Raw genomic sequence first — 27,385 nt, 5'->3', positions numbered from 1 at the left:
AAATTCTGTGTAAGAATAGTTGCTTCATCACTCCACTCCATTCACTTCTAAACAGCTTGTCATGCCAAAGAGCTCCCCTCCCCTGCTGCTTCCCACTCCCACGCTAATGGGACAACTCCACGCAGTGTTAAGGGTGATGACATCCGTGCATGTGGTAATTAGTACATAAAAAGAGAAAGCAGCTGTACTGGCATAATCACCACTCACAGCAGTAACCAAAACCCAGCTAATCAATCTGATGCAGTCATACAGACTGGCTGTTGCAATTGCATCCATTAGCAAGACCCCCTACTCTACCCCCAGAGTAGAAAAAAAATTGAAGTTCCTTCAACATCGGCAGGTCCCTCTCTTCAAAGAAGGTCAGAAGCCTGCCAGGAAGCATTATTCTCCACAGATCACAGCTAATTCCTTTAGGATTTTTTTTTTTGTCTTTTTGTTTCCATTGCTAACTTTTTATAAAAGTTACTGAGATATTTCAATCAAATTAGCCAGCCTGAAAACACACCACAGAGTGACCACACCTCTTTGCTAGTGGGATTGTCCATGCTTTGTAGTTCTGAACTTCTAGGAATAATATTCAAGTTATTACAGGAATCCTACACTAACATGATTCTCCAGCTTCTAGGTCAAGAGATTGCTGCCAACCCTCAAACACTCTTAAAACTAGCAATACAAATGCATAAAGTTGATAATTCACCAGTTCCCTTTCATTAGGGCTGGTCCACAGACGAGTTGCAGGCCATGTGTAACAGCCATGTTGATGGCCAAGGTTTCAGGAATCAGTTTAGAACCACTGTTGTAAAAGTCCACTAATCTTTAAGGTGCACACCACACTCTACCACAGCCTTCAGAGAGTTTATTTTTAATAGGGTGGCATTTTCGTTTAGGACAGATATCGTATTGCATCACACTTTATCAGCCCATAATCACTGCTAGCAGTCACAGAAGGCTTCCATTCCAGGCTCTTCACCATAACCAACGTCAAACTTGCTCTTAGCATCACTACACTACTATAATTCAATAACACATAGCCGTACCATTAGATGTGGTGATTCAGCATGTTATGAAGTTGGCAGTTGCATTCGTTTCCAGATGTTGTTCTGAAACAGAGTTTTGAATGGTATGTTTCTCTAACTATAAACACTGTGAAGTCTGAGGAGTGGGAGCTTCAGAACATCCCTATGGAAGCTTGAGCCCAAACAGGCAACATAAGTATAGCAAGCAGTTCTCTTCTTGGTAACAACATAAACATATAGATGTCATTTCAGTAGGCAAGAAAGGTCCTACCCCTTTCCTTTAGGGCCACACAACCCAGCCTGGATTACACAGAACAGTTGTTTGACCTGTGCTTATGTTTGTAGAAAACCCTGTCTCTGGTGATCTCCCCACACTTCACAGGAGATTCCAGAAGTACTCTGTGATTTCAGGGACTCCATCTCTCCTCTTAGTTCAGGGGATGTCAGCAAGATAAAAAGTCTTCCTCTAGAAACACCAAAATTGTCTAGGTAGCTAAGCTTCCACACAAAAGGCAACTCTCATACAAAGGGAAAGCAATACTCACTAAAGAAACAGCTGGTTGCTTCCATTATACATTCCTGTAACCATGAAGTGTGGGGAAAGATCTGGTTGAGTAATTTCTGTCTGCACTTCTCTATTTTCAAAGACCGCACTAAAAGAAACTACTTATCTCTTTGGTGTGCCTTTTCCATCCTCCCTGAGCAGGAGTGGGCACATACGTCATCTACTGAACTCCCTAAAGCTCATTTCATCACTTCACAGCCACTTCTTCAATGTTGAATTCAGCAGGGGAGAAGATGGCTCAGAGAAAGCAGGGCTGTAAGACATGAGGAAAAGAAAAAATAGGCCCTCAAAGTGTTCAGCAAACAAGCTGCATGGAATGCAAAGGCCACTTCAAGTCCACTGCTGCTGCTCCCTCTCCAACTTGTCAGTGCTGGCACATCAGTATTGTAGCACCTGTCACAGCCACTGCTTAGGTATTAAACTAAATATTTACTTATGGCAGAGAGCCAGGAGAGGCTGCATGACAATCAACAGCCTCAAGGAATCTTTCTCGATGATCTCTTCCTCGCTGTCAAGCTGCTGTACTTACGTGGGAAGAAGGGGCCCAGGGCACAACACACAAGCACAGAGCTAGACAGTTAATTTGTACCTGCCCTGGAGGGGTAAGAAAACTTTTTGCTTAAAGCCTCTGCTCTGCAAAGCCCTAGTTACTGACCTAGTGTTTCCCTCTTCCCCTTCCACTCTGTCCCAGGGAAGCTGCTGCTATTTAATAACACTCTTCAAATTCCACCCTTCCCCTCCATTTCTGGGGTGTGCCACCATTAAAAAGCTGGGCAGGGCAATCACCAAGATCCTGTCAGTCATCAGAGTAGCAGCAGGCTGCCCCAAGCCTGTGCTACTGCTGCCAGTTGGCAATGGTGCCGCACTGCTCGCCTGGTCCAAGCAGCACTGCCTGGCCAAAGTGGAGGCACCATGTCATCTGCACAGCCGTCTCTTTGCTCAAGGCCTTCCCACCTCTAAGGAGAGCAATGGAAGGCAGAGGAGTGCTGAACACTACTTGTTTGGCAGAGTGGGACCTTTCTTCTCTCTGGCACTCAAGAAAGAACAAACATGTTTTGAAGCTGGAGGAGAAGAGAAAGTTGGCAGAAGCAGGGAGGGAAACTCAGCAGGAACTCTTGCTTTTTATCTTTTTAAATTCAATAGAGACATCGTCTTTCAAGATGCCAATAAATTTCAAGCCATTACCTCTGCTTAGCCCAAGCAGTAAACTGGGCTGTTAGATCAGCCTTGATAAAGACTGCGTGGGGAGGGGGTGCAGCTGCTCTCTTGTTTACATGGAGAAATCTTGTCATCCATGAAGCTCCATCCTGACAGGTAAAGGGAGAGGAAAGGCTGGAGCAGACCAGGTGGGTTTATCAGGCACCAGCCTAAAATTTAATTATTAATTTCACCTGAATCAATGCTGTCACTAGAGGCTGGCTGACTGGGAAAACACACAGGAAGAGAAACATCTAATGTGCTAAACTCAACAGAAACCTCTTACTGGGAGGACTGGTAAAATCCACAGCTTCAAGACCACCCTGACCTGGGTGCAGAGAAAAGTGCTTCAGAAAGGAGTGTTGATCTCTGCTGGATGGGTATAGCTGTACTGGCAGCCAACATTTATGTCTTGTGCCACCACAGATCTAAAGTTTATGGTGGTAAACAAAGTGCTCTTCATATGGATACAGGTTATACCACCAAAGTAATTGTGGAGGCTGCACAGCTTTGCCAATATAATTGCAGCTATACTAGAGCTTCTGGCCAGTGCAGGTACCTCATTTTGTAATACACTTTAACAAACTAAGCTACATGAACTATATAATACAGATCCAGCCCTAAAAGCTCAGCCAATCCACAATACTAAGATCACTGAAAGCACACCTCAAAGCAAAGGCTACATTCAGTATGAAGCTACCCAAAGAGCATTCAAAAAAATGCAGAAAACGACAAAGTGCACTTGTATTTGCAGAGCAGCAGCAGATGAAGTGCAGCAACAGGATGAAGGCATAAGCAGAGCAAGAACAACAGCAGTCCAACTAGGGCTGCACACATTTTGCATTCAACTGCCCTTCAACTTCTGCTCCGCAATCTGACCTTGAACAAGAACTTGAAGTTTCAGAAGTTTCACTTCATCTTTTTTGATTGTAAGCACCTTACTGAGACTGAACAGCCCCTGAACAAATTCATTATCTTTTTTTTGCCTTACTCATCCCAATAGGGTGTTGCCACTGAAAGATCTCACCTTGTATTTTTTTTTTAATGTCAATGTGTTTACTAGTTCATCTCTGACACCAGGATATCAGATAAGCTGCTATGAAGCATCTACCACTCTACTGAAAGCACTATATGTCCCTTGCTTAGCTGTCAGGAAGCCACCTGCATCACTGACTTCTATAATGCTGCCAATTAGTTTAAACAAGTCTGTGGCGTTTTGAAGTCCAGAAGCATAATAAGACACCCTAACCTGATCGCCTTAATAAATAACACTAACCCTTTTTTGCTTAGATTACATTCTTTACTCTGCCTTCTATTTATGAATTTCACAAAAGCTGCTGATATTTGGGCTTATGCCTTGCACTGCCCCAAACCCCAGAGCCCTCTGCAGCAGAATTCAAGTCTAGTTTGTCTAAAGCAGAGGCCTAGAATGCAAAGCAAAACAAACACTCCTTGTGATAATTCACCAATGTCTCAATACTTTTATTCATAAGACAATGTGCATCAGTATTTTGAAACAAGGCAAGTCTCCCCTTTGTTTGGAAGGAGTCTTTTTTCCATATCTATACGCAGATGCAAAGAAAAAGGCATGCATTTCCCATGATCAGACGGGGAAAAAAATTGCCTTTTTGCTCCGAGTCTCTTCTTATTAGGCAGGTTGGTCTATGCTACTCTCAACCCCTCCCCTACAGCTGATTCCTGCCAACAACATACACGTCCTTCCATTAGATCTTCTCTGTTAAAATGGAAGAAGCAAAAAATAATGCACTTATCTTTTTGGATTTGTCAGTCTTATCCTCAAATGGATCTTATCATTTAATGCTCTGCACAAATAAAATTTCTTTCAACTCCATTTATCTTCCCCAGATGCAATAGGATCATATATGAAATTCTTCTTCAGTCTTTACCAATACAACAAACCTCTTTCTGCCCGCTTGTTGTCAGTGCAGAAAATCCTAGCTTTGTTTTCTGAATTAAAGTGAATTAAATGAGAACTAACCCTTAATTTTCAGCAACAACTGAAACCTTAACTGAGGATACTTGGTTTAATTCCTAAAACAGGACAGCACCAGAAGTTTCTGTCAGATGAACTGAGAAATTTTATGCAAAGGTAAAACATTGTTGGTTCTTCCTGACCATACTTGATCACATAATTTACTGCTGATCTTTCCAATCAGGAGAAATCTCATTACAGCACACCTAACCCTTTCTTTCTTTAGGCTACCTCTTGGCATTATTAGCTGGTACTTTATCTCACAAGCCTGCCATGCAACTGCTAAATGAGAAAGAGCTTTAAGATAACTAGTGGGAAACTTCAAAACATCAACAAGAACTAGGTCTTATGAAGAAACGGATCATCTCAAGTAACAAAGCTCTCACTCAGGAAAATAACACACTTGCAGCGGTGAAGTGGCTCATTAATTTACTACCCGTCTCCCAAAGGCTGCAAAACCAGGGTAATACCTCCAAAAAGCCCTTTAGGGGACTAGTCCAAGCCCGGATCTGAAACCTAGGGCTGAGTAAGCAAGAAATTGTTAAACAAAACAACTGTCCTTTCAATTGTGTGTGCGTGTGGTTGGAACAGATGAAAGGAGGGAAACAGGAATGCCAAAGGGGGTGTTAGCGTGACAGAAGATAGATACGTTTATATTCAGTGCAGATGCACAAGTGAACTGAACTGTGCAAACAGGACTGTGCCCCCAGCTATTGCTATCTCTTGCAAAAATCACCGACAGCTCACAATGCTGAAACAGTCTAATAAAAATATGGTCGCTTCTATGGCAAAAGGAATGACGAGCTTCTTCATCTTTGCCCTTAACTCAGACTGCAAACCAAAAGCAGTACCTGTGAATTCCCCATTAAATGTCATGCTGAGACTGTAACAGCAAAACCTACAATATGTTAAAGATCTAATGACAACAGCAAAGGATTTGCGCACAGCTGCCATTCCACCTCGCTCTCCGTCTGCTGAGCCTCAACAGAATGGCATACAAGATCAAGTGTCAACAATATGTTGATGAGAGCGCTACATGCACCCTCATCTAGGTGAAAAGAGGCTGTCATCCAGCTGCCTACACGTCTGGAAGGAATAAATACTGGAGGAAAGAGTTGGCTTAAATTTAATTCAAGAAAGATGGTAGGAAGAAATACCGAAAAAAAAATCTTCATGAAATTGCAAACCTCCCTTCAGCCCATGGCCAGTTTAGTGCAAATCTGCTCATCCAGTGAGTCAATGAGGCCTGGCAGTGACCTTTGCAGACCACACTGCATACGTTCTACTGACACTTGCATGAAGCTCAGAAGACAACAGCACTCAACAAAATTGTGCATCTTCTCACATATTCTGTGCGTTGTCCTCACTAAGAGTTAATACACTGAAAAAAAACTTGGCTCTGTGCTAAATCTCTGTCTGCCTCTCTGCTTCAGGCCCTTCTTCCTGCAGTATTTGGAATTCTCCATCTGTTTACAATGGAAGTGTACACGTGTTCTGTTCCATCCAGGCTACTGACTGACCACTTCAGCAGGATGTTTCCCAAATACCAGTAGTCTTGTCAAAAGATAATTCCAGATCTCCACAGCCTGAATTTCCTTCTAGATTCAAAGCACAATGCAGTATTTGAGATGGGGCTTGGTTAAGTCACCTTATCCCCACAAATTGCATGATTTGCTCTTCAGCTTCATGTCAATCAAATTTTTCTATTACCTAACTCACTTTTTGTATCCTCAGCTTAAAAGCCCCTTTCCAAGTTTTATTTTAATTTGGATTACAGTAATCATGTTTTTCTGATATTTAGAGTTAGATTCCTCTAGGTAAAATGAAAAACATTAAACATTGTAAGGGCATCAAAATTTGTGAATACCAGAAATAAAAGTACCTTCTGGCCGTCTTTCTCACTAATATCCACTGCTAACAGATCCAGGGCAATATGATCCTTACTTTTCTATGTTTCTAAGGAACTTCAGCTCCAACTAAGTTTCTAATTTCATGTTCTCTAAGTTCTTTAACCTCCGTGTACTCTTGGAATCATACGTAATTCAGAAATCGCCCTAGACCCAAGCAGCTTGAAAACATCCTCTTTATTTGGAGACCAGCTCCACCTATGCTTTCGAAATAGGTGGCAAAACCTATTCTTACTCCATATTTGGAGTCTTTTCTCCAAACTTCCCATCTGTGAAACTCAAATATTTCCAGACAGTTCCCAGTACCACTGCTACCTGTACCACTCCAAGCTAGAGATCTGCTAAAAGCAATTCCTTCCCTGTACTCTCCAGCTACGGATAAATTCCAGAGATGTTAGCTAGGTTTGAAAAAAAAAAAAAAAAAGAAAAACCAACCCAAAACCCCCCCAAAAACCCCCACAACACAACAACAACAAACCACCAAATCACAAACAACAAAAAATAAAGCTTATGCATACCACTCTTGTTAAAAGTCAACACTACTAGAGAGTTTTTTAAGTCTGAAAAACAAACTTGTTCTGTAGCAAAGCCAGGTTTCCATTTGAAATGCTAAGCAGATCAGTCTTAAGGGAGTGAATAGAAAGAGCATGAACCTCTAGCTCATGACTCTACCATATCTGAAGACAATTCACTACTTTTACTCAATTTCTGAGCACAGTACGTAACTGTCAAATCATGTCAGCCCTGACCCATAGAACTCTACCCAATCTCTCTGAAATATTACGAGCGAGATATATATACACGATGCACACTTGTATAACCAAGATGCTCCTTAGTACAATCCAGAAGTGCTGTAGTTCTCAGAAAGAACATTTCTCTCCAACTCTGACAATTACACCAGCAGCCAGTGGATTTCTAGATGCAGTTAAATGTATTAGAGTTTCATGTAACAAAACTAATTAATTGCATTTTCAAAACCTCTATTTCAACAGCAAGATGGAGGAACCTCTCTGAGGAATAGAAACTTGCATTCCACTGACTGCTAGTCAAGGATGTGGAGGAAGGGTCTTTCCATTTTAATTGGAAGCAGAAGTAATCACTGTATTTCACTCCTCAGCAGGTTGCCATGCTTTTGCAGTGACTTACAGACCACATTGCCAAGCCCTGCTCTCCCGGTTCATCAATTGCAAATCAAAAGGCATCAGGGAAGGAAGGAACAATCGTGAGACAACTTACAAGAATTTTCATAGAATTTGATATAGCATCTCTTGAATTTCTCTCTTGGGAGTTTTGTAAGTAATGTAAAATTAAAATATCCACAAAGCATTGCTTCAGAACATGGCTATGACTTATTTTTAATTTAGAAGTTGAGTAACAATTGCTTTGTACTACAAGCTGTTGGCACAGAGGCAACAAGGATGCTTTCTGATTCTCTCTACTGTGCACATTAAATTAGAGATTGAAGAATACAGTTTCATCAGTTTTCCTAAACCTTTTCCTACTGCATGCTGGCCAAGCTGCAAACAGGTTTTTACTCAACTGAATATGAATACAGCAACCACTGTAAAGACAGCGTGCTAAGAATATTATAAAGTTTCCTACTTAAAGCTCTTTTTTTATTTTGCATGTCCTGAAAAGTATTACAAACTTATGGAGCAGTCTTACTGCAAAATTCAAGGCAGAAGAAATACCTGTAGTTGATCTACGAATTTTTACAACTAGATGAAGGAATAATATTTACAAGATTAACAGTTTTATGTTTTCCAAGCTTGGTCCTACAGACTGCACAAAGATGACCAATGACACACCAGAACATTGAAACAATACTCAACATCATCCCACAGGAAGGCTCTTTAACCAAATTAATTCAAACTAGTCTAGTTGTGACCCTGTCACACAGGCAGAAAGCTGAAAGTCCAAAGCAGTCAGAAATGAGACATTTTTAACATCTTTAAACATGATGTGGGAAAGGGGATAGCAGTTAAATTAGTTAGCAAATCCCGCTAGACTGGACAGATTTGAAAACGTGGGGGAAAGGTTTCTGGAAGCTAAAAATACATGTGCAAGAAAGATGAAAAAAGCAACCTTTAGAATACATGCAATCCATCTGGAGAAAAATAATCCAGAACTACAGCAGATGAGAAAGACAGGAGTGCAGTGATGTGGAGCCACGACAAAGTCTGAAAAGCATGAGTGGGAAAAATTGTGCAAAATTTTCAATGCACCATAACAGCAAAAAAAGAAAAAAACAACAGTTTTCGACGGCATAAGTAAAGCCCTGTAGTCCAAAACAAGCAGAAAAAAAAATACCCTCTGTGGGCTTCTGGTAAGACTATGCTTATCACATTACGTACATTTAAACGTATCCCAGAATGAGGGAAAAAAAAAGAAGGGTATTTTGGAGAGAATTCAGAAGAGAAAGAAAACAAAAGCTGGAAGATTGAATTACAAGAAAAGATTAAGGGAGTACAAAGCATTACTTCACTAAATGGTGACTAAGAGCAAGGGTACAAGCATTTGAAGAGCATAACACACCATAGGGAAAGAAGATATGTTTGAAATGGAGATGAAGAAATATAAATGGAAGATTTAGACAGAAGCTTACTGATTTAGCTGGCTACAAAAAAAGTCTCCAAAAGGAAGGGCTAGATAGAAGCCATAGCAACTGGAGTTTAGAGCAAATGTAAAGAATGGCTGAGAGGAAAGAATCCTACTATAGCTCTTTATGGGAAGAGACATGATTTTAGCTAATAGGACTTCTTGATCTTAACTTATTATGATATGGTAAAAAGACTGTGGGAAGGGATACTCCTGTACCTGGCAGTAAAAGCTATGTATTTCACTAGGATCTTAAAATAACTGAGAAAAGAAACAGTACCAGGGCAAACTAGACTTATAAAAGGATCTAACAGGATACTGAATCCATGTAATTAGTGATCTTACCATATCCACACAGCTTTCACCAACCACACCTGCTAACCAAATTGTGCTTTTCTTATAAATACTTTTTAATTTCTGCCTCTTACTTTAAGAGGCTCGTACCAGAATGGTAGCTCAGAACCAGGGCTGAAAAAGTGCCGATTGGTGCACCAAAGGATATCCTCATCATTGATTTTCCCTTGCATTATAACATGGAGCAGTTGACGATTAAAAAGAGTTTTATATCAGCTGATAAAGCAGCTCACGTAATGATGCAACTGAGATGACCCTCTCTGAATCATGAGCAGTCTGGGGAGCAACTATAGAGTCTGAAGGTGAATCAAGCAATTTGTCCTAGAGACAAGTCTCTCCCCAGTGCTGGGCCACTAGATGAATGGCTCAGTGCAACCCTTGTACACTGGGAAAGCTCTGCCAAAAGTAATAATAATCAGAGGCCTACATATATGTAGAAAGATCATTAATAAATAGCCAACAAAAGCCTGTTTGGCAAAAATATGGTAAGCCTCACTTTCAGTCTGCAAGTATGATGTGAAGCTTGGCTCCTACCCTTCCTGAAACCGCTGGTAGCTGCTCTCCTAGAGCTTAGCTGCCTTTAGGAATATTAGGAAATGATCCTGAAACCTCAGCTGAAAAAACCCCTCAGCAAAGCCAACTGTAGTACCACCAGCAATATGCATATTACCCTAAGAAGTACAAAAGACCTACTAGGTAGTATGAGTGATATCTAGACTTAGGATACCACACATGACATGGAATGTATTTGTTTGTCATCATAGTTGAAACCAGAGTAAAGTTTCACAATTCTGTTATACTTATGTTCTCCTGCCATGTTTGCATACCTCTGTAATAAATTCTTTCACATATTTATTATGCAAGTAGGCCTGGAGCATGCTACTTCTTTGCTATCATAACACAGTAGCCACCTACTATGCTAGAGCCAAAATGACACAAAATCACTGATGAAAACACACAGAAACAGCATATGCATATACTTACCCTCATAGAGGTTTCTCCACCGTGAGGCTGTTGCAGCCTGAACACTTGAGCAACCATGTGTTCTGTGGAGGGGTGCAACAGGATACGTCGGGAAGCCAGTCCCACCATTACGTATCTGCCCATTGGAGACAGGCTCACAGAAATGGCATTAGGGCCTATAAAGAGAAAAGGAGTTATTTCTCTCACAGGTTGACATCCCTCCCATGCCTTATCCTCACAGCTTCTTCATTCCCTTCCAGCATTCCCATAATGTACAGCATACTAAGTTCATCCTTGTAAGGTGTAGAGAAGAATAAGGAGACCTGCACAAGAACAAATTTTGCAAGACGTTTCCTTGCAGCACGTGTCCTCCCACTAAGACAATGAAGTTCTTTGAGGAATAAAAAACTATCCCTTAGAAGCTCCCCCATACCAGCACTTTACATGTCCAGACTGTACCAAAAGCTTCTCCCCAGCAGTACTATATTTGTGGCTGCTTGGAAGGTCAATAAAATATTTCCCGTTACTACAATCACCGACGTTCAGACTATTGCATTTCTCACTGAAGGCTGAGTTCTGAGGTAACTTCTCACACTCCCACCCACCCTGACTTCTTGCTGCATGCTTACCAAATCGCTTTGTGTAAAGCATCTCGCCCAAGTTGTGGGGTGCCAGAGAATACACAGCCAGTATTCCCTCATCAGGGAAGCCTCTTTGACTGCTGGGAATGAAGGCTGCCAGCAGCTGCCCATCGGCAGAGATATCGCAGCTAGCATCATTGTAAATCTTGCAGTTTTGAACAAGCACGTTCACAGAGGCTGCAAAGAAGGAAGAAAGGAAGGAACAATGATTAAAGCACTCGGGTTCAACAGAGCATAAAGCAAGATTTAAACCTAACATTGGAGACAAGACAGTACATGCAAAAGACACTCAAGACATTTAGCTTCCTCCAGAAGTTTATGATATGTTAATACCCTGATTAATGTAAAACTTGCTCCAAAACGGAGATAAGACACTGCAATGAGCCCAGGGAATGAAATCTACTCACCTCCTGGAGTCTTCAGCCAAGAAATAGTGGTAATTGCACTTTATCAAACCCCTCCTTTGTTGAGCATAACACCATCCTTTGTAAAGGACAGCACAGTTTAAACAAGTCCTAAATCGTGACTCTCTGACAAAATCCAGCAGTGGTATCATTGGAAACAGTACACCTTAATTCATTTCCCCTTCTCTTGCGGAGCCCCTAGTTCCAGCTCCCCTTATCTCCAGTAAACAGGAGATGAGAGAAAAGTTCCTCTCTGCAGATACAGACATTCATTTCTGACAGCTGATTTTTACACCAATCTTGGATAAAGCAAGTGAGAAAGGGCAGAGACTTCTCCAGCCAGTCCTCCATTTAATTACTCCAGTATTTGAGACACTCAGGCAATCCGTGAAGTAACTGTTTAGCAGACAGGGTAGTGAACAGCAATTCAGAAGATACAAGTTTTACTTTAATCTCTGCTGGTGAGTTGCTGGATGACCTTGTACAAATCTATTCCCCTCTGTGCCTTGCATACACAGCCCATAAGCTCTTTGGGCTACTGAATCCTACCATGCACTTGTGCCATTCCTAGTACAATGAGGTTCCAAGGCCTTTAGCATCGTCATCACCAACAGTTCAATGGTGGCTTGATAAGACAAGGCTGGAGTTATGTCTATTCCCTCAGTCTAACCTAAATGTGCTCCAGTGTTTCACTAAAACTGCTGCAATTTTTCCAGGAGGTTTGAAGCTGGAACTGCATACAGTATTTTGGGGATGGGGGAATTTCAGATTCTGGTATTTTCAAACTCAAGGGGATAGAAAGATAAAAAAATAGAAATAAAGCCCACATTTGCAGTATAGAAGCTTTGCATGCTAGAAGACTGAACACCCCATCTCACATGCTTGAAGCTATAGCATCATGTGGAGCACTATGTCAACTTCTACAGTCCAGGAATTCTCTTTTAAACCTTCAGACTATGCCCAGCCTAGAAGCAGCTTTGATTTTTTCAGCTAAAATTGCAGATGAGTTTATGAAGGCGCTTCTTGGGCTAGATTCCTCATTCGTTTAACAAAAGAACAGTGCCAAGAATGCTTTGTGCATACTTCTGAAAGTTTGAGCTTCCAAATCAAACCAAGGCTGTAACTCAATGCTTTAACAAACCAATGCTGCTGCCAGGAGAAACAATCCCTGCCCTTTGTTTCCAACACTTCTACAGTGTTGGAAAGAAAGCTACATCAGGGAACTGATATGGCTGAGAAATTACTGACTGTTGTCTAGGTCACTTTTTAGCCAGAACAGTTTCCCAGCCTGGTATGCCACGTGGCCACATAGACACTTGCAGCAGCAGAAAAAGAAGTCATCACAGGGAAGCAGACAGGACTGCTCCTTCTTCCAGCACTGCGGATTTAAAGTGCTCGCTGAACCTCATCCTCAGTTCTTCTGGTCTCAAAGACATTTTTCCAGGAACTGCTTTCCTACATGGCTGAATATCAACTTCTACTGTTCCATTTAAGAAACTCCAATGAAAAAGACGAGGATAAAAAGTGGACTATGTAATTACATTCTGTACCAAACCACCTACACCTGTACTCTAAATTTATTCAACCATTTTTTTCAGTCTCGAAGCTGCTAAAAACAGTAATTTTCAGCCTAGTATAAACAGAAAGGTGCTGAACAGAAAAAAGGTAAATAATGGTAGTCACTGTCAGTGCTGTAATAACAGAATCTAAGTTACACATGGCCCTTCAAAGAACAGACAGTCCAAAGATGACAAAATTCCCAAGTGCTTAGTCTGAAGCTAGCTGAACAGAAAGACAAACAGAATACTCAAGTACTCATGTAATCACAAGAGAAAATGGGCATCAACACAAGAACTGCAGTATACGCTGTGAACTAGCTAAAGGATACATGACAACAGGTTGCACTATTGTAATCCCCGTTAAATTGGGAGGATTCCTGCAGAATTCTTCAGTGACTCATTTCAAAACCAGTCCTATTTATTAGCTTTATCAATGAGCTAGGCACACGGTGGAGCTGGTTGATGAATTCTGTTGATAAAGTTAGGTAATTTCATTAACAGAGCACGACCAGACCACACAGTGAACTGAAGTACACAGAGACATAACAGAAGTGAAATGAAAGAATTCTAGAGCGTGTTAACATTTATAAATTTCTGCTTTACCTAGGAGCTTCTCAGTTGGAAATAAGAGAGAATCAACTTTGGTGACCATAGCAAAGACTGAGCCATCCACCCAGCATAACAGTGAAAGAGATGGCAATCCTAAACTGCACTAGGGAGCACACTTAAAACTGAAATATCAGTGCTAATATACAACCTTGTGCTGAGACCACATGCAGAATACTGGGCACAATTTTTGTCGGCCATGTTCAAGAAAGATTAAACCCTAAATGGTAACAAGTCCAGCAAAGAGCTAGGAAGATGACTGGGGAAAATGAAACATGTATTTTATGTTTAAAGAAAAAGATTGCAAGAAAATGGGGTTGTATTTACAAAAAATAGCAGAAAGTAAGTGCCAGAAAAACATCAGTTCTCTTCACAAATAATGCTGGCGGGTGAGTGGGTAAAACCAGCACAGCCATTAAGTTTGGAAATTAGAAGATTTCTACCAGAATAGCAAGATTCTAGAATAGTCTTTCAACAGAAGTAAAAGGGGCAAAGAACTTAACCAATTTTAAGACAGAATAAGAGGAACTATGGGATGTGCTTGCCTAAGACTGCAAAGTGCTAGACTCAGTGGCTAAGGGGGTCCTTTCTCACCAATTCATTTGTAGTTGTAATCTAATCAGCAGTGATCTAAAAAATTGGAGGGAAAAAAAAAAAGGGGGGGGGGGGTGAGGAATGGGAACTTATTGGACAGGTGAATACTGGGACTCTCCCAGCCAAACCTGAGTTAACTACTTAAAAGAGAGCCAAGCAAGAAGGCCAGCAACAGAGCAAAACTACACATTACACAGGGAGAGCATTTGCCAGAGATATACACCTATGAAACACGCCCCACCACCACTTCTGCAAAAAACTTTGATTATTAGAAGAGAAAATATAGTCCAGCCCCTTTCTTTGGGGTCTAAGAACTGTTCTCTCGCATTCCTTTTCTGCTAGATGTCTAAGTTTTTCTCCTGCATCTCTGGACTCAGGACGCAGTTTCCATGAGGTAGCCACGGTTTCTCTACAATGGTAACTACTGTCATTTGATGCTCAATATTGGAAGTAGCGAGATTGTATAGTTGCTTCATCAGACCAAAGGTATGGGTGTCATTTAGCCCAGGAACCGTTCTGTACTCATGAATTCCTGGTGCTTTTCAAAGAGGTGCAAGAAGTTTTAGAGGGGACACATACTGATTTCTCTGGGCACATACGATGTTTCTTCCTTGTTCCTGTAACTATTGAAAATCATAGTCTATAGAATCCATGTCTCAGCTTTTAAAGTTTGGGGTTTTTTAATCTAATGAAACCTTGGACATTCATAAGAAAAGAATCCCACATCTTTATTTCTGTAAGGTAAGAAATGCTTGTATTTCTTCTGTACCATTTACAGATTTAGGGACATTGTCATGTCTTGTACATATCCTCGCAGTTCCATGGCTATTTTTTTTCCTTTCCAAGTCTCTAATCCTCTTCCTCATCTAGCATTTACTATATATCTTTTTAAAACAATGTTGGGTTTGGATCACCAGTCACCAAGAGTCTATTTGTCATTTAGCACATGTTCACTCATTTTCTATGTACACAGTTTTTCCCTTTTTTTTTTCCCACCCGCCTACTTCAGCACAGCACAGAGGTTTTTGGTGAGCAGTCCACAACGATGGCCAACACAACTGCGTGTCTTGTTCTTTTAAAAGTTTGTTGTGTATGGTGAATGCCTCTTAGCAAAACAGATTGTGAGCTCCCCTGCCAGAAGTGAACTATCTTTCCCCCTTGATGTGTGCCTGGAACATAAAACATCACAGATGCAAGTTGCACTGAACAAGAAAGAGTGCCCTTTATTTCAGTCTTTCAAGATCTGATTCACACTGGCATTATGGTTCTTTGCTCTTCCCTCATTTACAAAGGATGAAGGACTCAGGTAGCACTTACACCTAGAACCAAGGGAGCCTACTGTGCCAGCAGAAAAAGTCTAAATGTGAGAGGTGGACATCTCAGCAAGGTTTCATTTTACGGAACAGCATCTAAGAGATTCCCAAGACACTGGGAGGATGAAGATACCCATGCATTTCACAAAGCCACAGGCTATTTGATTTCTTTGAGCCTGAGGCCTGATCTATGAAAATGAAGCCAATACAGAAGATTTTAGGGAAAAAATTTGCTATTTTTGGAAAACCATTTACAACAAGGCTGCCCTTTCATCTCTTGTTTTCTTTTGTTGTTAATGCAGCCACCGAGCTGACAGAACAGATCAAAAGAAACATCAGAAAACAAATTAATCAAGCTGTTGTGCCAACTTGGAGTGCTTACACCTACAGCATAATTACGCTTGAAGCTGGGGAAGGCCTGGAACGCCAGCAGCAATAGCACTGTTTGCCAAAGGAAAATAGTGCTGTGTGCGCCATCCATTCCTAGCCACTCTTAAGGATGACACTTTCTTAACAGCTGCTCCTGTTTAGCATGCTTTGTTTTGCCTTTTCTTATTTTAAGTTCTTCTGCATCCCACTGTGGATCAGTAAATATTGATCACATCACCTTCCTCAAGTCCCAGCCAGTTTTAGAACAGGACAAATTCCTGATACGTGACTAAATGTGGAAGAACTAGACCAGTTCAACCACAATGGCTAGAAAATGAAATAATGAGCAGTGAGTAGCATGAGAGAAACTATATTCAAAAGATATAAACAAGAGACAATACCTTCAAATATTTTAGCTGTGGAAAGCCTATATTCTACACTGTTCACCGACTCAATACTCACCTGTTAGCTGCCGGAAATTTTAAGGATCTGCAACACTTACTAGAAGAATATTAAATAAATGCCAGAGATAGCATTGTCTCTGCTGCCAAATAAACTCCCCACTCCAAAGCTGATATGACTGACAATTACAATTTAAGACTGGGTCATGTTAATTTCAGAGTTATTAAAGACAAAACTGACAAAAGGAGAGAAGAAATCTGAAGCCATCTTTTTCCATTTTGCAATTAGTAGAGAAAGACAGGGCAGAGAGTAAAATCCCACAAGTCCCTGCAAAGCCATTTCCCCAAGACCATTGGAGTCCTCTTTCAGCACTTGCCGGACTGAGCGTTAGCGAGGTTGCTGCTGTGGAGCTGACGCCTGAGTCCAGGGCTCCGAAGGGTGCTGGGGCCCAGCCGCTGAGATCACAGGACTGTGCTAACCACACTGCTGTCACTTGCTCAGATGCATCCGCTTCAGTGGAAAACATCCTATTTCCAAACTATCTTTTCTTTGTTTAACTGTAACAGGAAGAAGAGCTGCTTGGAGATGGAGGTTGGCCACGGAGTCATTTCTTTGATGGAGAGCGGAGCTGGCAGGCAGTCCCAAACTTCAGCTGCATCATTTCAACTGCCTGAACTCCCAAACCACTTGTGGCTCAAGTTAGTCCCAGGAAGCGCAATAGCCCCCTCTGTGTAAGCAGACTCTCTCACATGACCACCTCTGATTTATGGGAAATGATGGAAAAAAAAGGAGCTATTGAGGTCACATGCTTTACTGGGAAAATAGTTTATTTCCAAGATCATGAAGAGACAAAAAAAAAATCCTCCAACCCACCACTCCACTGTTACACATTTAGCTTCACAATATCTCTACAAATTTGTGCACCTTGGCAAACTTGCAGCTTGCCTTTGTTCTGTGCCTAGTCAAGCTTGGCAAGTACCTGTTGTAGGATGAGCACAGCTGCTACATCTTCATACATCCCCACTAGACCTTGGCAGAAGGAGATATGGCTAACAACCTAGAAATGCTAGAGTTGGGCTCAGCATGTAAAAAGGAAGAAGCAGAGTAAAACTGAACATTTCCAAATGGTAATAAATAAAGATGGACAAGCCAAGTACTACAAAGCACAAAGTGGGGAGTCAGAAGGGCTGGGGATGGGCTTGTAGCAGGAACCCTGCCTGCAAGAAGGGCACAATGACAACAGAAACCATAGCCCAATTTCCAGCTAATTGGAAGCTATTTCAGAATGGAAGTGTCCTGGTAGGGGAGAGGGAGAAAATTGAAATATTGATGTCTTGAGAAGCAGATGGTTTTTATTTTCTATGGGATTCCATAAATTATAAACAAACATCTTAGGCTTTTTTTTTTTTTTAAAATCAGCAGCCTTCTCCTCAGCAGCCAGATGAGGCCAAAAAAAAAAAAAAAAGCTATTAGCAGCTGTAGCACTCTTCAAATACTTTACAAGCTTGCAGAGAAGTCCCAGAGAATTTAAGTCAGCAGCAAGATGATTCCCCCCCTGATTTCATCTTTATTCTGTTCCAGAGTCTGGCTGGACCACGGAAGGTATTGCCACCGCGTGACAAAACATCGCCTTGAGCACTGATCCTCAGCCTACAGCCTTATACTAGTACTACAAAGTTTGGCACTTAACAAGACATGTCAAAGCACTGGCACACGAGTTCACCACAGTGTTCTACTTTCAAGATGACACTGCGTGCTCCTTCTCAAGAGACAGAATGGTTCTCCAGGACAAAATATAAAGCATCTTCCCCCTTTACAATGTCGAAGACTACTGTCTAGAAGCTGGGCTTTTATCTCTCACCAGGCTATAAACATCACACCACAATATTCTATACAATGTGAAGGAAGGAGATGAGACAGAAACACCAGATACTTCATCTCCAGGAACGACACAGTAAGAAAGCTTTTTGTAATGGGATGGGCTACTGGTGGCTTTCCCCCAGCTCCTCTGATTTCCCACGGACTGGGAAGTAAATGGCCCTGTACAGGTTGCCCAGAGAATCTGTGGTTGCCTCATCACTGGAAGTGTTCAAGGTCAGACTGGACAGAGCTTTGAGCAACCTGATCTATTGAAAGACGTCCCTGCCCATGGCAGGGGGGGTGGACTAGATGATCTGTACAGGTCCCTTCCAACCCAAACTATTCTGTGATTCTATGATTTCAGTTCCCCATATCTCTGCTGCTATGGTGTCACTATATGTGCTCCTTTTGTGGGTTCCTTAAGCAACAGGACAGTACCCCCTAGAGAATTCTTGTCAGAGATATAATTTCTGGAATTGCAGAACAGACAAGGCTGGGACTGGGAGAAACTTTTTCTTAATTCATTTCAGTGGCTACCTGTGAAAGCAGAAGTCTTTCTGAAAACAGAATCCCTGTTCTCCCTAGAAAGAAGTCAATCCCTTAAAGCAGAACCCAATCTGTTTTTGCTGAGAAGTCAAGCAATGAATTTCACACGTGCACAGAGATGGCCTAAGCTAAAAAATCACTGTACAAAGAAACATTAATGAATATCTACCTCCTATCTTCATCCCAGGCTGACACAAATATTTCTGCAGCTGTACAGCAAGCTATATCAGGATACCATTCTGGGTTAAAAATAGCCATTCTAGTCAAGGTAGTTTTAGCCCCGAAAAAGTAATTCCTTGATCAGCAGACCCCAAGCATCAAATATTCTTGTGCCTAAGAAAGTCTCTTCCAGTGCAAGAGCTAGCTTATGCCACAGAACATACATAAAACTATGGTCCAATTTTCACAAAGGGAAGGAGAGAATAAATAAATAAATAAATAAATATCAGCAATATTGCTCATATTCTTGACCCAGAAGCAGCTTTTACCTGAGATATAGGACAAATCACTGCTTTTGCAAATGGCTAGAAGATACATCTACTTCCCCTGGCTTGCAACATTGTGGTAAGCAACAGACCAGGGCCCCGATTCCCAAAATGTGTTGCAGCACTTTGACCTACACTAATGTCAATAACTTGCAGAATTCAGACCCAATTTATTAGCAGGTTCTAATGTAAAGGTATGAAGACAATATCTCTCTAGAAACTTGTTGGTAAAAGAATGAGGAGATTGGATACAGAATTCTTCTAAAAGGACTGTATATTCCTATAAGAATGCTCACAAAAAAAGCCCCATTTATGCATGGATTTGCTGATAGCAAGAATACACAAGCTAGACAGAGCAGGAACAGCTCTGCATGCTTTTAGTCAACTTTCTCAAAAGGCTAACCATTTTACAGTTTCCAATGCAATGAGACAATCAAGTAATCCAAGGCCTGCAACATACAGCTACCTTTGGAAGATCCTTGAGCTTATGGTAGCTCTGGTTGGTATAGACTTAAAATAAAGTACTGGTGTCCTTTCCAGCTTACCATTGCTGATTTCAGGCAGATCAAATTTAGTGAAGTCCCACCACTGGAGCCGGTAGGTGGTGTTGGCAATGTTGCTGGCCACAGCTGACTGTCCATCCCCAATCACAGCACCTACAGAAAAGGGGGAAATAATTAGCAATTTAACCTCCAGAAGATTATCCAGAAAAGAGCTGGGGAGACAAAACCATAAAAAGCCTTTCAAAATCCTATACAAAAAAGCTCTAGATTCTTAACGAAACCTTATTTACAGAAATGGCAACACCTCCTAAATAAGCCACAGAACACAGGAAATTAATAGGAAAGCACCTTCCTGCAACACATTTCTGAAAGAAAAGAAAGTTGATGAGAGATAAGACTTGCCCAGACTCACAAGGCAGAAATCCTAATCAATTCATTTGGTGCGAATGCATTCTACTTATTGGTACTACTGAAGCTGTATTTTCACAGACCCAAAATTTTCTAGTACAGCTATGAAGGCAGACCAGAATACATACTAAGGAAAAGTGTTGCCCTGGCAAATCACACACATTTGTGGACATAATCCCTCCCTACTACTGTAAACTCCGCTCAGAAGATACAGGTTGCCTACAATATTTGCCACACAATAATGACTGTAACAAAATATTAGCAAGGAGGACCTACAAGCTGGTGCTACAGCCAGGCAGGGGCTGCCTTGACTCCAGGCAAACAACATGACCCTTGCTAGCCACCCAAGGATTTGGGCAACAGCCCAAAGCAGAAGGCTAAGCAGAATACTTCAGAAACTAGCACAAAGAACATAATTTTCCAGGCAGAAAGGTAACTCAAGTCAGTTACCTTTGACTTGGTAACTCAAGTCAGCATACATGTGAGAAAGCTCAGAGGCATTAAATGCCGTCCCTAGGGAGACAAGTGGAGAGAAGAAACAGTTCCCCCATAATAGTACTAGAGTCACAAATCTCACGCTATTTGCAGTCTCAATGGCCTTCATATACATGCAGCCCTTGTACTACACACACATGCTGGCAATCCAGAGAAACTCAAGGTAATAGAATTTGATAAGGGAGAGCAAAACAAGATCATCCCCAAGGACAAATGAGGAAAAGCACAGCTTCCAGAGTCTATGCAGTTTGGATTTCAGCATCTCCACACTTTCTCCAGTGGGAAGCATACATAAAAGTCAGTGGCTTCACTCTCCCAGAAGAGCTGGCTCAGGACTTTGCTGCCACAGCAGCAATAGTGGAAGAGACATCACTTTGACAACTCTGTATCCAGTACACAGCAGGCCAGCTGCCTGTGCAGAGAGCTGAAAGCTTACTAGCTGCTATAAATGAAAGTGGTGTGGAGGAATATGAGGAGACTAGGGTGGCTGGATTTTTACTTTTCTTATCAAATCCCAGCAGAACACTCAGGCTTGTTTAAAAAAAAAAAAAAAAAAGGCTTGAAAACACACACACACACTCTAACAGGGTTTATGTTTTCTCTGCAAAGTAAAGAACAAGGAGGGGCAGGGCAAAGTAGGGAAGCAAATTCTAGACCTGTGCCAAGAAGGCTGCTGATAGTCCTCTTTTCATCGATGAGCTGTCTCGAGTCCTGATTTTTGGTTCTGAAGAAAGCCCAGAAATACACCAAGAGCAAGACTTCTGAGCAGCCAGCTTTACACTGTGTACTCAGCTGTGCCAGGCCTCCAGCAATCGACAAACCTCCACTGTGCATCTGTTCAGCCTCTGTATCTGCCTTTGTCAGACGCGCACGTATCATTTGGAGAGCAGAATTAAGAACATTTCCATTGCTCTTGCATATGCCCAAGGCCTTGTTCTCCATATCCCCCAAAACAAAGGGCTCCTCTGAACAAAAGATATGCACTGGAGAAAGCAGATTCAATGCATTAATGAAATTATATTTTGCAACCAGAAGTGGAAGAAGGACAATTAAATTTTATGTTGTTGCTTCATCTTTAAAAGTCTCTTCTTTGCAAGCCTGGGTTTGGTACACAAGGGCAGCTCTTCTGCTGTCTTGCCTCCAGCCACCAGGTGGAGAGCAAAAAACTAGTTTCTATACAAATTTCAAGCAGTGGGACTTGCTGCAGGGAAACAGTAACTAACATCACCAACTAGGTAGCAACTGCCTTACAGGACTGAGTCAGACAAGGAAACACTCTGCAAACAGAAGTACTACTCAAGGCACATAATTTCAGAATATTGACCTAATTACAGATGAACATTACAAAGTCATCACCTGTTTTGCAATGAGAACAACCTTTGTTGGCGTACCAAGTAATATATAAACTGGAGAATAACATACCCTAGGAGAGTAATCGTGCGTTCCCTCTGCATCACAGAAGCCTAGCAACACCACTAACTGCTCCACAAACAGCAAGTTCATCTGGCTCATACAACTGTTGCACCTACTGCTACAAGTACCATAAATAAAGCTGTTGGCAAATGTTTTTGAATTTTTTTTTCTGTAAAGATTCTGATCTTCTCATCTCTTTCCCTGGAACCTTCAGGTTAGTTACAGTTCATTTAAACCTTGCATCCCCTTCACCTCCAAAGGCAGTCACATCCTACACAGAAAAGCTAAAAACGGAAAAAAGCAGTACCTCCCCATCTACAGGACAGCCCTGCACAAATTTCAGAGCCAGCAAAAGCTATCAACTAATGCTAGTGCTTCAGGTAACAGATACCTTTATCAAAAAGATCAGGACCCAGGGAACAAGGTTCATAGAGTGAAAGGTGCATGTTCAGAAGGATTTGGTCCATTTCTCAAAGGCTTCAAACCAGTGTGCCTAATACTAATGGCAAATCCATGATCTACATGTTTTTATTAAGTAATTGCCTCTACTTATACTAATTATGTAATTGAGAAGTGTAATTATTAAATTATATCTAGCTACATATAACAAAGCAGAATAACATTTGTATCACAAGTCCTGCCAGAAGCCTCCCACATGCATGCACATACTGCCCTACAGCAAAGAAGATTAAAAGCATGCAAACATTTCAGACATTGAATTTAGGGAGGAAAATACCCCTCAGTGCACAACTATGCTATCCTAACCTTTGTTGTTCACTTTTTCTGTTGGTTGATAGGGAAGATTTGAGACCATGGGTGGAAAACTTAAGAAAGTTAAAATCCTCACTACAGAGCTTTTGTTCACCGTGCAGTGTGAGAACTCATTCTCAGCTGGTTTTGCCCAGCCAGGGTTTCAGCCTGGGTGACAGCAGAAGAAGGTGCTGTTGCCTCTTAAGTTCTAGTGTAACCTGGAGGCAAACAACACACTTCAGCTTCTTAAATGTGGCTAGCAGCAGATCAGCTCTTACAAGCAGCAGTTCTCACCAAGCACTTGACAGTCTGTCCTGATTCCTGGGTCTTCCACCGTTTGATGGGATCACAAGTGACTGCAGCGGGTACCCGAGGGTCTCAGGCTTGTCATCCCCACAAATAGAATGACCTTTTACTGCAGAGATGTTGTAGACTTCAAAATGCTGAAATCCAAAGTGAAGGCCAATTGAAATGCAGTGAACGTAGGTTTGATTGGCAGCTTTCCTGCGTCTGTCTATCACTGCGTAATAAACACTGGGTGATGGCAGAAATGAAGATAAATGCTTTCAGCAGCCCCTCCTCCTCCCCCCACCGCCCCGATCTCCATCCACCCCCACTCAGCACATGACAAGAGAGTTTAAAGAGTGTGTGTGTGGGGGGGGAGTCTTAACAAAGACTTTTAAAAAAATCCTCAGATCTTTTCTTATAGGCCACCTACACGTGACAGATATTTATCCGTCAGTCTCAATCCCCTCAGAGGGTCCAACTCATCTTGGCACGTGGAGAAATGAACCTTTGCCAGTCAGCTATTGCTCATTTATGAATCAAGCCATGCAAGCCAATGTCTGAGTTTAGACTGAAAGGGAAAAAAGCAGTGCAAAACCACTTTCTATGGCACTCCAGCACTCCTTCAGTGAAGAGCAGGATAATTCCAGACTACTACTATCAGACTCTCAAAGGAAGAGCTAATACTCTAGAGCTACACAGGCTTTGGGGTAGAAGTTTCAAGAACATGGAACATCTACATATTAGGGGAATTTCTTTCCCATGTATTTAACAGAAACCAGAGCTCAATTTTTTTTCTAGCCTAGATCCTCTACTCTTAAGTTTTTAGTGTCTGGAAGGTCCCCTCATAGTAAAAGAAAAATTTATTAAGATGCTTACAGATAAGCTTGAGGAAGCTGGAGAAGTCCCTGAGCTAATTTGTGACTCAATTTGAGACAGCAATTAGGCCCTGGTATAAAATTCCCCATAGATTAGTACTTGCATCTTTAAGCATGAGTACCTTTGAAAAGTAATTACCTCTTTATAGCTACAGTTACAAACGGGCTCAATGATACTGAGGTTATCCTGCACTTGCAGGAAGGTTCTATCACAGCTGATGAGTTTTACATTTACTACTTCTAGATTTACTATAATTCAGGCTCCAGGAAGCCCAAAACACAGGACAAATCTATTTGACAAACCAAGGATAAAGCTCTTTGCTGCAAGAATACACCAGATTCTCTCAACCAGTTCTGAAGCAATTTGAATTCAGCTGAAATTCAGCCATCTCCACTAGGCTTCAGAGATCAGTAGTCAGATCTCTAACCCTGAAGTATTTTATGGGGCAGCCTGGTTTTGGGGACTACCTTTGATCACAGTAAATATAGTAAATCCTGAATATGAATTTGACAAGTCCCAGCAAATCTCTATTCCAGGCTACCACAAAGACACTGCCTTTGAAGTGGCTGAGCTAACTATCTAAAACCGTGCTAATGCTGTAGAAACAATATGCATAGCAACCCGGTATTTTCACGGATTCATTTTGCTTGTTTTCAAATGTACCAGCAAGCTGTAAATAGGAAGAAGTGGGCAAAACAATTTTCATGAATGGATGCACAAAATGTTACTAAGGGTAGTTCAGCATATACTAAGCACTGAAGGGATCTTAGATTCGATGTTAACTGAGAAAGCCCCAAAGAGCTCTATGCTCTCTGAAGGCTGAACCCTTCAGAAGGCTGAACCCTTCAAAAGGCTATTATTTTTCCTTTACCCCAGATGTACAAAATAAGAAGAAATGCAGTTTCCCATTCATGCTCATCCTTATTGCAAAATTTCCTTTTAAAAGTAGCAATGCTTAGCATGCCAAGTTCCACAGTCCTATCAGCTATGGAAATTTGAGCAGGCCTCAGCTGCAGGTAGTGAAGATGACCGTCCTAATAGGAGCTCAGTCAAGTGCCCAAGGGCTTCACTCACATTGTGAACAACGCAAGCATCATATAGTAAAGGGAATTTTCCAGCCACAAGTTTCAGACTTCAAAAGGAAATCAGTTTATTTGCAAGAAACACAAACAATAAATGAACAGATGCTCTGCCCAAAGCCTCCATCCCCAGTACAGTCATGATGGCTCCTTGACATCTTACCTTCCTGACGTTAGAGATCTTCCTTTGGCTGATCATATAACAATTAATACAAGAAATGCATCTGGGAAGCATTTGTCTTTGATAGTAGGGTCCAGTTTTCCCTCAGGGAAATTAGAAAAGGTTATGGTCCTTTTCAAATGCATTCCCCTCTTGTCTGAATCGTTCGCACTTCACCAAGCAAGCGGATAATTTTTCTCCTTAAGAAAGAGAATTCCCGCTTCTCTGTTGCTGTTCACCCCATAGAGATGCTCCTGCTCATGTCACCCTGCTACATATGGAATTTGGAAAATCAGATATGAAACAGCATGGTGAGTTTCCAGAACCAGCAAGAGCTGAGCCAGCAATATTCACATAGAACCTCTCAGATGAGGAAAACCCTGTATCTCCTCAGTGACAAATAAGGTATCTTATCATAGCCTTTGCATATACACATTGGAGCAAGCAAATGTCACTGTTTAGGAAGTCCTCGTCCTACTCAAGGTGACCAATAAGGAACAAGCAGTTTCATTTCCTTGCTGTAGCTACCTCAACCCTTTCAGCTACTGTTAGTGACAGATCATGTTCTAAGTCTCCAACTTGCCAAGAACTTTCTGCAAGCACCCAATATAAGATATGCACTGCTGGACAGAAAAAAAACCAACCTTCCAAATAAATTGGAAGAAATTCCTTCTTTCTACCTCCTAAATCACTACCAATCTTCACCTCAAGTACAGCCTTGCCACAGTGAAAGTCTGACAGGATTTAAAACAATTTTTGCACGCTATTTTTCATCTGTAAGATTCATAACCTCTCATGCCATCAAAAAAAAAGTAAAGAAAGATACCATCTGAACTGTGGGCATATCAGTGTCTTACGCACGCCTCACCTTAGTGATGAGTGGAGAGCAATGTAACTGCTCAACAACTGCTGGAAAGGAGAAGGGATGAATGAGACAAGTGAGAGCCTGCCTTTGGCAACTGAACACAAAGTAATAGTTGTATCTTGTTGCTGATTCATAATTATTTAGCTTATGCTTCAGAGGATAATTCATTTGCATAGTTTAAAAGTTCATTCTTACAGGGTAGTAAGTCAATTCACCACAGAACTGAAGCCTCAAATCCTGCTTGCAAAAGAAGCAGAGCTGCAAGTCTCAGTGGCGGTACTCTTACATTTGTACAACTCGAAGCCGGTAAGTGCGATTTTCTTCTTTATCCCATTTGTTTAGGGACCGCCGTGAGGCTCCTGGAATTCTGATACTGGGTACAGTACTGGAACGGTACGTAAAGAGATGGAGGTGCTCCATGAAGCACACAGGTGGAAATAAACATTATCAGGCTAGACAGTCAAGAGAAATCTTCCTGCAAATAGAGATGCTGTATCATTAAAAGAGCTTGACAGGAAAAGGTTATGGAAACAGAAAGAAACATCTGTTACCATTAGCTGAAACAGCTCACAAGTTGTTTGAGAAGTGGGTGGGCAAACAAGCTTTCTTTTTTCTCATTTGGGCCCCTTGCTGGGAAGGGGAGTCAGGGCTGGAGTCTTCCAATCAGCTAACTGCTGGAGCTGTTAAAGGAAGTTTCTGCAGACACTGTTGCTTGTTTTGAGACCATTTCTTTATTTCCATGTGACAGCAGCATGTGTTAAAAGCATGCCTCATACTACCATATGATTCAAGCAGTAAAACATGTTTCCTACAGTATAGCCTTTTAGGGAAAATATTCAAGCCCTAAAAATACATTCCAATCTGCATTTTATTTAACTAATGTTTTGTTTCGACCTTTTCTGCATATTTCCAGCCTTTTAGATGATTTTGTCTGCATGCATAACGAAGCCCTAACAAAAAACAATGAGTAAAGGGTTGGAGAAAGGGGTTTATGCTTTCTTCCTAATTTCTGTTACTCCATACACCATAAAATTCTCTGATACTTACAGAATCAGCTATAAGAGCCATCAGCTACTGCCCTGGCATGGGAGTCAGAAACTTACTTGTTGGAAAATACTGAGGAGGTAAAGACAACTTTACCTTGCCAGTGTGAGGAGAAACAATAACCTGGGTTAT

At 41.5% G+C, this 27,385-nt stretch overlaps 1 protein-coding gene across 9 annotated transcripts in view; it reads right to left on the bottom strand.

Annotated features, from left to right (window-relative positions):
- AMBRA1 (autophagy and beclin 1 regulator 1) overlaps positions 1-27,385 on the bottom strand; it is a 136,672-nt gene that overhangs the window by 31,475 nt on the left and 77,812 nt on the right. For all 9 annotated transcript variants that reach the window (XM_072865044.1, XM_072865042.1, XM_072865046.1 and 6 more), the window contains 3 exons: positions 19,918-20,028; positions 11,223-11,411; positions 10,615-10,769 (listed from right to left, as the gene is read on the bottom strand). In XM_072865044.1, the coding sequence (XP_072721145.1) occupies positions 10,615-10,769; positions 11,223-11,411; positions 19,918-20,028 (455 nt within the window). The remainder of the gene's footprint in view (positions 1-10,614; positions 10,770-11,222; positions 11,412-19,917; positions 20,029-27,385) is intronic.

The sequence above is a fragment of the Ciconia boyciana genome, chromosome 6, assembly GCF_034638445.1.
Source record: "Ciconia boyciana chromosome 6, ASM3463844v1, whole genome shotgun sequence".
In the NCBI taxonomy this organism is placed as follows: Eukaryota; Metazoa; Chordata; class Aves; order Ciconiiformes; family Ciconiidae; genus Ciconia; species Ciconia boyciana.
Note: the sequence above shows the minus strand (reverse complement) of the source record. Positions and strands in the feature narration are given on the sequence as shown.